The 12,207-nt window shown below is 45.5% G+C and overlaps 1 protein-coding gene across 6 annotated transcripts in view; it reads right to left on the bottom strand.

The window, feature by feature from the left end:
- Positions 1-545: 545 nt before the first annotated feature.
- Positions 546-12,207, bottom strand: part of ZNF592 (zinc finger protein 592) — a 424,279-nt gene continuing 412,617 nt past the window's right edge. For all 6 annotated transcript variants that reach the window (XM_078684936.1, XM_078684940.1, XM_078684941.1 and 3 more), the window contains one exon: positions 546-2,919. In XM_078684936.1, the coding sequence (XP_078541062.1) occupies positions 2,431-2,919 (489 nt within the window). In that variant the 3' untranslated portion in view covers positions 546-2,430. The remainder of the gene's footprint in view (positions 2,920-12,207) is intronic.

The raw sequence follows: 12,207 nt of genomic DNA, 5'->3' as shown, positions 1-12,207 counted from the left end.
ACGAAAGCACCATTCATAAGCCAATCTGTTGTCCCAGTGGCGTTTTAACAATGTATAAGTGCACTTAAAACAACTTGCTATAACATAGGCTAAAACTTGTCATAAATTTATCTTTGCAATGCGCTAATTATGCAGAAACCGCGTGTTTTGAATGAGATTGTATGCTAAATACTAGAATGTTGCCCACTGTCTTTTGTCAAGCAGAAAACTCTTTCATTTTGTCCATCAACCTCCATTGCTAAAAGTAGATTTATACCTCACTTTCACTTGTTGTATGCATTCTCTTTGAATATTCTGAAGGGAGCATAACAGCAAGGCCAAATTACCTTTGCACAATAAATCCTATGTGATGTCATGGGAGACCTCCCTGATTACACTGAAAACAATCAACGCAATCCACCCAGTAAAACATTCCCTAGGGTTCAAAGGCAAATTAAATGCTAAAAAGTGCAATGGAAAGCAAAAAATTAATGTCTTCCATTTCGAAGTGAAAAAAATGTAGTTCATTCAACCGCCTCTGCTAAAAATAGGGTAGTATCTCTATGTCACTTGTTGTATGTATTTTATTTTAATATTCTGAAGTAAACATAATAGCAAGGCCCAGTTGCCGTTGCAGTTTAAAGAGATATGTGATGGCTTGGGTGAGCACCCTATTGACGTCGATCTACTGAAAACGATATACATAAGCTACCTAGTAAAACATTCCCTATGCTACTGTACACAGTTATCAAAAAGTACAAATATTCTGAATCTTTTGTATCAAAACACAGTTGAAATGAGAGTGAGAAATTCTGTTAAATGCAAGATAAATAGTTTTTTCCTTTTTAAATTATATTTAGCTATTATCATAGTAAACAACACAAGATGGATTCTGGCTCATCAGAAAAAAACAGATGCAATATTACACAGCATATAAGCAGAAATGCACAAAGGGTGTACTGTACTTGAACGGCATGTTCACATGAAAAAGAAACAAATAGTCAATATGACTACATTTAAATAAAAAGTCTGCAAAAGTAACTTATAAAATTGAGTAATCAGAGGACTATACATTTTGATACAGTACAGTGGTCTTATCATAAGAATATACTTTTTTTATGCGAGGAGAGGCCATGAGCTGATTTCAGGTTCAGTTTCTAACCTATTATAGTGTTCAGAAAACAAAATGTCAAGGGAATGGTGTGTTTTAAGAGGAACAAAACAACTCCACTAATTATTCACTTTCTATACTGTTTTCGCAAAGAGAATTTGTAATATCGCTTTAACACAATTCTCACTTCATCCCCTGTTATTAGAATGGTAATAGATTGTTTTAACTTGTACTGCCACATTTGTTTCTTCGCTAATTAACACTGGCAGACTGACGTACATTTCTTCTTTACCATGTAGCTTTAACTGACTTTAATTACAGGAGATCAAATATTGCTCATCGAAGGAGTGCTTCGGGATACATTATTCATTTGGTGCCTTGGAACTACTGGCTCATTAAAGAGTCTCCGACACAATGAAAGATAATAATCAAAACGTACATATTACTAGGGCTTTGGAGCGAAGCTTTGTTACAACTAGTTTCTGACTCAGAAGAGAGCTTTTTTTTTTACTAGTGAAAGGAGAAAGGGACAAGTATATACTACAACTAGTATGCATTGACTGATAATATCACTACAACCTTGTTGTGTGTTACGCTTACTTCAAATTGGTAAGCACAGATACATTCTAGTAACTAGACCAATATCACATGTATAAGGAGGGCGTATCTGGGGAGCATAACTATTTTAATATATACATCTAAACAGGTCAACTTGGGTATCGAGCAATCCAATAGCTCTTCCCTGCAACGGATTCCAGGGCTCTGTTTGATGAAACATAACAAAAGTCAGAAAGGTAAACACATTATAAATAATAACAATGTGCATTAAGAAAAAGAGAGGGTGTCAGGCTGCAGAGTCCATATAGCATGAAGTGGATATACATTAAGAGTGATGCAAACAGTATAATAACGGTACTGGATGAGATCTGCAAATACAGTGAGGAAACTGTACAGCTGGAAAAGCTTTTGTTCTGCTCACGAAGATCCCATTTCTTACAGTCTTAGTAGTCGCAAATATTTTTTGCAGTTATTTCCCTTTTTCATTTCAATAAATAAAAACTTCTCTGGCTGCGACTCAGCTATACAAGCGGAGGTGGGTGGTTTCATCTCAACTTTGGTGGACAAGTTTGTTTTCCATAGAAAAAGATTTTGAGGTGATTTTTAAGTGATTATTTACTTGACTGACCAGTGGACCCTCCATAAAGTCATACACAATATAAACCAGTACCACTTTGTTTTTTCCTTTAAAAGTAGCTCGGTGCTTTTTTGAGAAAAAATAGTTAATCTTTATAGTCTTTAAATTATCCCCCCCGCCCCGAGACAACGATCTCGCGCCATCGTTACTCTGTTCCTCCTTTGAATTTTGTAGACAAAGATGTGTCATGAGTTCGAACATGTGCACCATGTTCTACTTCACTGTCAAAGGTTTTATCACACAATTTGCAAGGCCATTTGGCTTTTTCATCCAGCACAGTATCTGCCTTTACATTCTGCTCTCCCTGCCCACTATTCTCAAGTGGGTCGTGTTCCTGGCTCTTTTCTTCTTCCTCGAGGTCCTCAGACTCCTTCACTTTGTGTACAATAAAGAGATGTCTATTCAAGGAGATCTGGGAGGTATAGCACAAGCCACAATGCAAGCATTGGAAGGTTGACTTGTCAGTCTTGTGCTGTGGAATGTGTTCCTGAAATTCGGCCTCTGTGCCTGTGGAGAATCCGCATTTCGCACATTTATAATGCAACCTGGGTTTCTTTGCAGGGGGTGCTTCAGCAGTATCCATGATTTCAGTCTTGCTCAGAGCCTCTTCGGCTACCCTTTTCGGTGCTTCAACCTTTAAAGTAAATACATATTGTTATTGTCATGAAATTAGCGGCTTAGCAAGTTTCAACTCCTTCGCTGCTTCTGACGGCCAATGGCCGTCGCGTGCACTACCTCCGCAGTGCTGCGTACGTCCGTTGGCCGTGGCGGCCCCGCTCACTGCGCTAAACCGCCGCACCGCAGCGGAATTGCCGCCACGGTTAAGCAGTTAATTCATGTGTTCTTCTGATTTCTAAATGACAATTAATATGCAAATTCTATCCAAGGAAGTAATGGTGTGCAAACTTAAGCCAAGGTGACAATGAGCTGTTGCGCAAAACCTTAATGGGAAATAGAGGTACACATAGAACAATTAAAAACATTTTATAGGAATGTAAACACTCAATATTCTTTTTGTGCTTTTCACTTATCATTTACATAGAGAACACTCCCCAAAGAAGTTCAAGTCATTCTTCTCCATCAAAGTGATTGAGCCAGTATCAATGGTCTATTTGATGATTAGTCCAGGACACTGTATGCTAAAGCAGACCTGTCTGACCTAAACAAGATCGCAAAAATCACATTTGGTTGGGGCAAAGTCAAAAGGCATAAGGCATTTGGTTTCCCCTTGGTTAAACACGTCAGGGTGTATAGTTTAAATCACAAGATCAAACCAAATAAAGAATTTTAAATCTGCTTAGCATTATTGCCCATAGAAAAGGTCTATTTCACAGGCCATACTTCAATGTAAATGGTTGTAAAAAGGAGAAATCAAGAACTTCTTAAGCGTAGAAGGTAAACTTTTAATAGTACCCATAAAGTGGAAGGGTAATGTTACTTACCCAGTAAGCATCTGTTCTTGGTATGTAGAGCTGTAGATTTAAATGCTTTGCATACTCCTGCCATCTAGTGTTGGGTCCGGATGTTTCCAAGTTGTTTTTCTTCGAAGAAGTCTTTCCAGTCCTGAGATAAGGTGACTCCTCCTTTCAGTGATAGTGCGCATGGGCATGGATTCCATTTCTCGATTGTTTTCCCGCAGAGGGCGCAAATGGAGTTAGTAAAGGTAGAATAGAGATGTCCATGCGCATGTATGTAAGGTAAGAAAACTGCAATAGCTAAAGGTACCCGGGGAGGCGGGTGGGCGCATGTGAATCTACAGGTCTACATGCCAGGAACAGATGCTTACTGGGTAAGCAACATTATCCGTTCGAGGCATATGAGCTGCACATGCTTTGCATAGACTATCTAGCAGTAAACTCCCAAAGCGATGGCTAACCTGTAGCTGTTACAGTTGTTTGAAAAAGTGTTTAAGTACTGCTTAGCCCATATAAGCTTGTTGCCTCGTTAACACATATACACAATAGTGTTTGGTGAATATGTGCAGTGTAGACCACGTTGCTGTCTTACAGATGTCAGCTAGGGGAATGTTCCCTAATAAGGCCATAGTAGCCCCTATTTTGCGGGTTGAATGCATTCTAGGGGGTGTTGTCAATGTTCTTTTCGCTTTCACATTACAAGTTTGGATACATTACCCGATCCTTCTTGCAATACCTGATTTAGAAATGGTATTGCCTTTGTGGGGTGGCGAAAAGGCAACAAAGAGCTGTTTTGTCTTAGGAAATCTTTTGTTCTTTCTATATGATATAGTAGTGCTCTTCTAACATCTAGTGTGTGTAGAGCTCGTTCGGCTACAGAATCAGGTTGAGGAAAGAACACGGTTAACCCAACTGATTGATTGATGTGAAAAGCAGAAACCACTTTAGAAAGAAATTTTGGATTGGTTTTGAAAAACCACTTCGTCTTTGTGAATTTGAAAGAATGGCTCTTGTATAGTTAGTGCCTGGAGTGCACCAAATCTCTTCTTAACGAAGTGATTGCAAAAAGAAAAGGAACCTTCCATGAGAGAAATTGTAGTTAACATGTGCATTGGTTCAAAAGGTGGACCCATTAGCCTCGTAAGGACTATGTTCAGTTCCATACTGGTGCAGGTGGAGCTCATGGTGGTATTACTCTTTTTAGTCCTACGATAAAGGCTTTAATCACTGGTACTCTGAATAAAGATAAGTATTGTATGTTTTGTAAGTACGCAGCTACTGCTATTAAATGCAATTGAATGAATGTGTAAAATAATCCAGATTGCTGTAAGTGTAAAATATAACAGATGATATTTTGAAGCGAAACATCAAGGGGATTGATATTGTAATTGTTACAGTATATAACAAATTGTTTCCACTTTGCTGCGTTACATGCCCTCGTTGGAGGTTTCCGAGCCTCCTTTAGGATATTTATGCATTCTGGTGGAAATTGTAAATAACCAAACTCTATGACTTCAGGAGCCAAATTGCTAGGTTGAGTTCCTTGGGATTTGGATGCCTTATTCCTCTATGACTCTGAGTGAGGAGACTGGAGTTGAGATTTAACTTTTGGTGTGGAACTACTGAGAGCAATAGCAGGGTGGTGAACCAAGGTTGACGTGCCCATGTGGGAGCAATAAGAATGAGTTTGAGGGATGATTGTCTGAGCTTCCGAACTACCAGCGGAATGAGTGAAAGAGGCGGGAACGCGTAGGCAAATATCCTTGACCAGTTCATCCATAGGGTAATGCCTTTGGAGATAGGGTGTGGAAACCTGGAGGGGAACCATGAGCATTTTGCGTTTTGAGCTCTGGCGAACAGGTCTATGTGAGGAACTCCCCATTTCTGAAAGTAGGGAAGAAGAATCTGGGGATGAAGTTCCCACTCTTGGATTTGCTGTATCTGTCTGTTGAGAAGGTCTGCAATTTGATTGTTTACTCCTGGAAGATGTTCGTCTAGGAGATACATTTTGGGGTGCATTTCCAAATGGCTTGTGCTAGGTGTGACAGTTGGAGAGAGTAGTGTGTCCCCGCCCTGTTTTTGTATACAGTACATAGTTGTCATGTTTGTGTGGACTAGGACAGTTTTGCCTATTAGGTGAGTTTGAAAGGCTTTGAGCATTAGAAACACCTCTAGTTGCTTTAGATGATTTATATGGAGGCTGTTGAACTTTAGTCTCCCTAATCCTTGGATTGTGTGACTTTGTAGGTGAGCGCCCCAACCAGTGAATGATGCGTCTGCTGTTAGCACTGTCTGTGTAACAGGGTTGAGAAGGGGCCGCCCTATTGATACATTTTGGGGGTCTTATCACTGCAGAGCACGATAGGTGCATCCGTCTGCCAACACTAGATCAGTCAACTGACGCCGCGTCTGGTTCCACTGACATGCTAAGAATTCTTGAAGGGGGTGCATGGGAAGTCTTGCATGGGGAACAATTATAATGCAAGACACCATCATCCCTAGCAGTTGCAGGAATACTTTTGCTGGTAATGATTGGTTGGACTGAAATTGAGTGAGAAGGGACTGAATACTGTGAATCCTGGCTGTCTTGTGAAAGGCTAGAGCTTTCTGAGCGTCTATTGTGGCTTCCAGATAAGGCTGTAGATGAGACTTCAAAACATTTACTGTGAACCCTAGTTGGTGAAGTAAGTGAATAGTAGTTTGAGTGTGATGGAGACACATTTGGTAAGTGCTGGCTTTGTTGAGGCAGTTGTCCAGGTATGGGAAGGGTATACACCTGTTACAACGCATTTTTTACTCCGCACTACCATTACAACGCGACTTTTACTCCGCATACCATTACAACGCATTGCGCTGGGGGGCGCTGTAGGATAGGGAATAAGTTTAATTTTCTATCCAACACCTTCCCTAGTGTCCACGGGGACTGGTGTTGGAATAGAAAATTATACTTACCACTATCCAGCGCCCCAAGGCGCTATGTGTTGTAACGGTATGCGGAGTAAAAGTCGCGTTGTAATGGTATGCGGAGTAATAGTATGCGTTATAACGTCATACATCCTATGGGAAGACATGGATGTGCTGCGACTACTGCCAGACATTTGGTAAATACCCTGGGAGCAGTGGTGAATCCAAACGGTAGTACTTTGAATTGGTAATGAAGACCCGCTATCTTGAATCTGAGGTATTTGCGATATGTGGGACGAATTGGAATGTGGAAATATGTGTCTTAAGTCTTGAGTAGACATAAAATCGCCCTGCTGTAGAAGTGGGAGCACATGTTGAAGTGTCACCACGTGGACATGCTCTGAAAGTAGGTAGAGGTTTAGGTCTCTGAGGTCTAGAATAGGTCACCAGGAGCCGTCCGTTTTGGGGATGAGAAAGTACAGGGACTACACGTCTGTTCCTTGCTGTTGTAACGGCACAGGTTCTATGGGACTTTTGGACAGGAGTGAATATGCTACTTACCAGTATGCATCTTGGCATGTAGGGCTGCTAACATTCATATCTGTAGCATAGATCGCGGCCTAGTGTTGGGTCCGGATGATTGCACATTGTTGTCCTGGAAGAGTCTTCGAAGTATCACGAGATAGGTGGCTCCTCCCCTGGACTACAGTGCGCATGGGCATCGACTCCATCCCCAGATTGTTTTTAGCCATTGTGGCAAAGATGGAGTTGAACAGTGAAAGTGATGGCCATGCTAGAGATTAAATGCAAGAAAAGTCTGCAGCCGCTACGGGCGCCGGGGAGGAGGGCGGGCGATATGAATGTTAGCAGCCCTACATGCCAAGAACAGATGCATACTGGTAAGTAGCATATTCAGTTCGAGGCATGTGGGCTGCTAAATTCATATCTGTAGCATAGAATACATAGCAGTCCCTCCATTAACGGCGGCCGCCCGTGCCAGCTGCAGAAGTCTGAAAAAGTGTTTTAAGAACAGCCTATCCTACAGCTGCCTGCTGTTTGGAATGCACATCTACACAGTAATGTTTGGTAAACGTATGTGGTGTAGACCATGTGGCTGCCCTACAAATGTCTTCCAAAGGAATGTTACCCAGGAATGCCATGGAGGCCCCCAGCTTGCGTGTGGAGTGTGCTCTGGGGGGGACCGTTAAGGTGCGCTTAGCCTTCTGATAGCAAATCTGAATACACTTAACGATCCACCTGGCTATTCCTGCTTTGGAAATGGGGTTGCCTTTATGCTGGGCTGCGAAGGCAACAAAGAGTTGCTGTGTCTTTCTAAAAGGTTGTGTTCTGTCAATGTAGTACATAAGCGCTCTTTTGACATCAAGCGTATGGAGCATCCTTTCTGCTACCGTTTCTGGGTTGGGAAAGAATGCAGGTTGCGATTGTTTGATTGACATGAAACTGCGACACCACCTTAGGGAGAAATTTGGGGTTAGTGCGCAGCACCACCCTGTTTGAATGAATTTGTATAAATGGCTCTTGAATGGTGAGCGCCTGTAGCTCACTAACACGTCTTAGAGACGTTATGGCTTTGAGAAAAGCCACTTTCCATGTGAGGAACTGAAGCTCACATGAATGCAGAGGTTCAAATGGGGGACCCATCAATCTGGTGAGCACCACATTGAGATTCCACACAGGAGCTGGCGGGGTCCTGGGAGGGATGACCCGCTTCAGCCCTTCCAGGAATGCTTTAATGGCAGGCACCCTGAAGACAGAGAGATGCTGCCTGTTTTGGAGATAAGCCGCTATGGCGGATAAGTGTATCCGAATGGAAGCGTATGCTAGATTGCATTTGTAAAGATGCAACAGATAGCAGATGATGTTAGGAATGGATGCATCGAGCGGGTTGATAGCGTGCTCGGTACAGTAGATGACAAACCGCTTCCATTATGCTGCATAGCAAGCTCTGGTAGTGGGCTTCCTTGCCTCCCGGATGATGTCCATGCATTCAGGGGGCTAATCAAGGTAGCCAAACTCCAAGACCTCAGGAGCCAGATCGCCAGATTGAGCTGCTGCGGATCCGGGTGCTGAATGTCGCCACGGTTCTGCGTTAGGAGCCGGGGTGTGAGGTGCAGTCTTTGATGCGGTACCACGGAGAGTTCGAGGAACGTGGTGTACCACGGTTGTCGCGCCCACGTTGGAGCAACTAGGAGGAGCGTCAGCGAGTGTTGCTTTAGCTTTCTTGCCACCAGCGGAATGAGAGGCGCTGGGGGAAAAGGGTACGCAAATCTGCCGGACCAGTTCATCCATATCGCATTGCCCTGCGATAGTGGGTGAGGGAACCTGGCGGCAAAGCTTTGGCATTTTGCGTTTTCCTCCGTGGCAAACAGGTCTATCTCTGGATGACTCCACTGCTGGAAGTACGGGCGGAGTACTGAGGGATGTAACTCCCACTCGTGCATCTGGTGGCTGAGCAGATCCGCCATCTGATTGTCCGTGCCCGGGAGGTGTTCCGCCATGAGGAAGATGTTCCTCTGAATGGCCCACTTCCACATGCTCTGAGCCAGATGAGACAACTGTGGAGAGTGCGTACCTCCCTGCTTTTGAATGTAGTACATGGCTGTCATGTTGTCCGTCCGGATCAACACGACCTTGTTGCACAGATGTACTTTGAAGGACTTGAGTGCCATGAAGATTGCCATCAGCTCCAAGTAGTTGATGTGCATCTTCCTTTGTTGCGTTGTCCATAGTCCCTGCAACGTATAGTGGAGCACATGAGCTCCCCATCCCTGGAGAGATGCGTCCGTTGTTAGTGTAATCTGTGGGACAGGCTCCTGGAACGGTCGGCCCTTGCAAAGGTTGTGTGGATTCCACCAATGCAGAGAGCTGTATGCCCGACCCGTCACCAACACTAGGTCGTTTAGCTGTCCTTGAGCCTGAGTCCACTGATGCGCTAAGCATTCTTGGAGCGGACGCATATGGAGTCTCGAGTGCGGGACTATGAAGATGCAGGAGGCCATCATGCCTATCAACTGCATGAACACTCTTGCTGGGAGTGAGTGTTGCGGTCTGAACCTTTGGATCAGCGCCTGGATGTTGTCGATCCTCGCTGGGTTTGGCTGAGCTGTGGCAGCCAGAGTATTGATCGTCGCGCCTAAATACTGCCGCACATGGGCTGGCTGAAGGTGTGACTTCGGGTAGTTCAGTGTAAATCCTAGACTGTGAAGGAGGTGAATGGTGTGGGACATGTCTGCGGCGCACTGCTGGGCTGACTTTGCCTGCATGAGCCAGTCGTCCAGATAAGGGTAGACATGTATACTCTGTCTCCGGAGGTGTGCCGCCACTGTCGCCAGACATTTTGTGAACACTCTGGGAGCAGTGGTCACTCCGAAGGGGAGTACCTTGAACTGGTAATGCCTGTTTTGGATGGTAAACCTGAGGTACTTTCTGTGGGAGGGGTGGAGTGGTATGTGAAAGTGAGCATCCTTGAGGTCCAAGGTTGCGAGGAAGTCTCCCTGTTGTAACAAGGGAAGAACCTGCTGCAGTGTCAACATGTGGAAGTGTTCTGAAAGAATGTACTGGTTCAAGGGGCGTAGGTCTAGAATCGGTCTGAGTGAGCCGTCCTTTTTTGGGATTAAGAAGTACAGGGAATAAACCCCTGTGCCTTCTTCCTCCACTGGCACGATCTCTATTGCGCCTTTTTGCAGCATCACCAGAACCTCCTGCTGCAATAAGTGCAAGTGCTCTGCTGACATAGGACGGTGTTTTGGGGGCATGGGTGGTGGGGTGTATGTCAGTTCTAAACAATAGCCGAACTGGATAAGTTTCCTGACCCACCTGTCTGTGGTGATGGACTTCCAGACGGGCAGGAACTGTTGGAGTCTTCCCCCGACAGATGTTGGATGGTCGGGGGGCGGTGACAGGGAGTCACTGTTTGTTGGCGGCAGAGGAACGGGAACTGTTGTTGCCTCTGCCTCTACCCTTGGCACTGTTTCCTCTGTATCCACCTCTGCCCTGCTTGCTGTAGGAGGATTGCGCACCACTTTTATTGAATGGCGTCTGCTGCGACATGTGCCCTCTGTTAACACCTCGATTGCCTGAGCGACGAAAAGTGTTCCCTCTAAATTGTCTGGGCCAAACAACCTGTCTGGATTAACGGGTTGGTTGAGGATAGTAGTTTGTATCTCTGGCTTGAATCCCGAGATGCGGAGCCATGCCTGACGTCTCAGCATCACACTAGTGTTGATCGCTCTCGCTGCCGTGTCCGCAACATCTAGCGCACACTTTATAGCAGTGTTGGAGATGAGCTTCCCCTTCTGGATAAGCATTTCAGCTCCCTCTTTAAACTGGTCTGGGAGGTGTTGTAATAGCTGCTCTAGGGTGTTGTAGTGCGCCCTATCGTATCTGGCCAACAGAGCTTGCGTGTTTGAGATGCGCCATATGTTGGCCGCCTGAGCTGCTACCCGTTTCCCAGATGCCTCCAGCACTTTTGACTCTTTGTCTGGGGGAGGAGCTTCACCCGTTGTCTGGGAGTTTGCCCTCTTGCGGGCATTAGAGACCACCAAAGAGTCCAAAGGCAACTGGCCCCGTATGTAAGTGGGGTCGCCAGGTGCCGGTCTGTATTTCTTCTCAATGCGTGGGTTTACAACCCGAGATCTTGTGGGTTCTTTAATAATGTCTGCCGCATGCTTAAAGACCCCTTTCAACATTGGGAGAGTCTTGACAGTTTTTTCAGCAGTAGAGAAAGTGTCAAAAAGGAAGTCCACCTCTACGGGGTCAGCATGCATCTCCACCTTATGGTTGGTAGCTGCCCGTTCAATTAAGGCAATAAATGCCGCAGAGTCCTCAGTGGGAGACGGCTTCACGTTATAAACCTGAGGATCCTGGACCGTTTGCTGGTCCCCTTGATCACCAGAGTCCATCCACGAGTCCTGTTGCTCATCAGGGTCTTTATGAGCAGGAAAATTGTACTCCTCATTTTGCTCCCCTCCATCCCCATCAGAGTATGTGGGTGAAGGTGTTGCACTCCTCCTATGCTGAGGAAGAATCTGCTCCACCAGGACCGGTGTTTCTGCTGCAGGCTTCTTACGTTTCAGAGGAATGGTAAACGACTGCAAAGGTTGTGAAGTAATCTTCCTCTTGTATAGCGTGAGTTTCCCGGTGTCGGCATCGATGAAATGCTCCGACCGTTCTTCAACCAAAGGGTGTCGAAGACCCCCAGTCCCAGCCGGGTGAGTGGACGTCGACACAGTGTCCTTGAGCACCGACCGCGGTGCAAAGGCCTTCGGCGCCACCTTAGGCGGCAACGTGTAGAGGAGCGGTGCCGATGTGGTCTTCGGCGTGTCTGCTGGCTTCGGTGCGGAAGGAGTCTTCGGTTCCGACGCCAAAGCCTTGTCTTTAAGGCACTTGAGGGAGTTTGAGACCTGCTTCGTAAAGGAAGCGGACGGCTTCGTCGATCCGACCGATGTTCTTGGTCCGCCCCCAGGGGAAGACCCGAGCGTGGATGACTTGTGCTTGTCCGTCCGAGGCGCAGGAGCACCCTTGACTGGTGCGCCACGATCACCGACCACCGCTGCAGACGTCGATGCCGACGGCTTCGGATC

Source organism: Lissotriton helveticus, chromosome 3_2 (assembly GCF_964261635.1).
Source record: "Lissotriton helveticus chromosome 3_2, aLisHel1.1, whole genome shotgun sequence".
Classification (NCBI taxonomy): domain Eukaryota; kingdom Metazoa; phylum Chordata; class Amphibia; order Caudata; family Salamandridae; genus Lissotriton; species Lissotriton helveticus.
The sequence above is the reverse complement of the archived record's forward strand: the minus strand, read 5'-3'. Positions and strand labels throughout refer to the sequence as shown.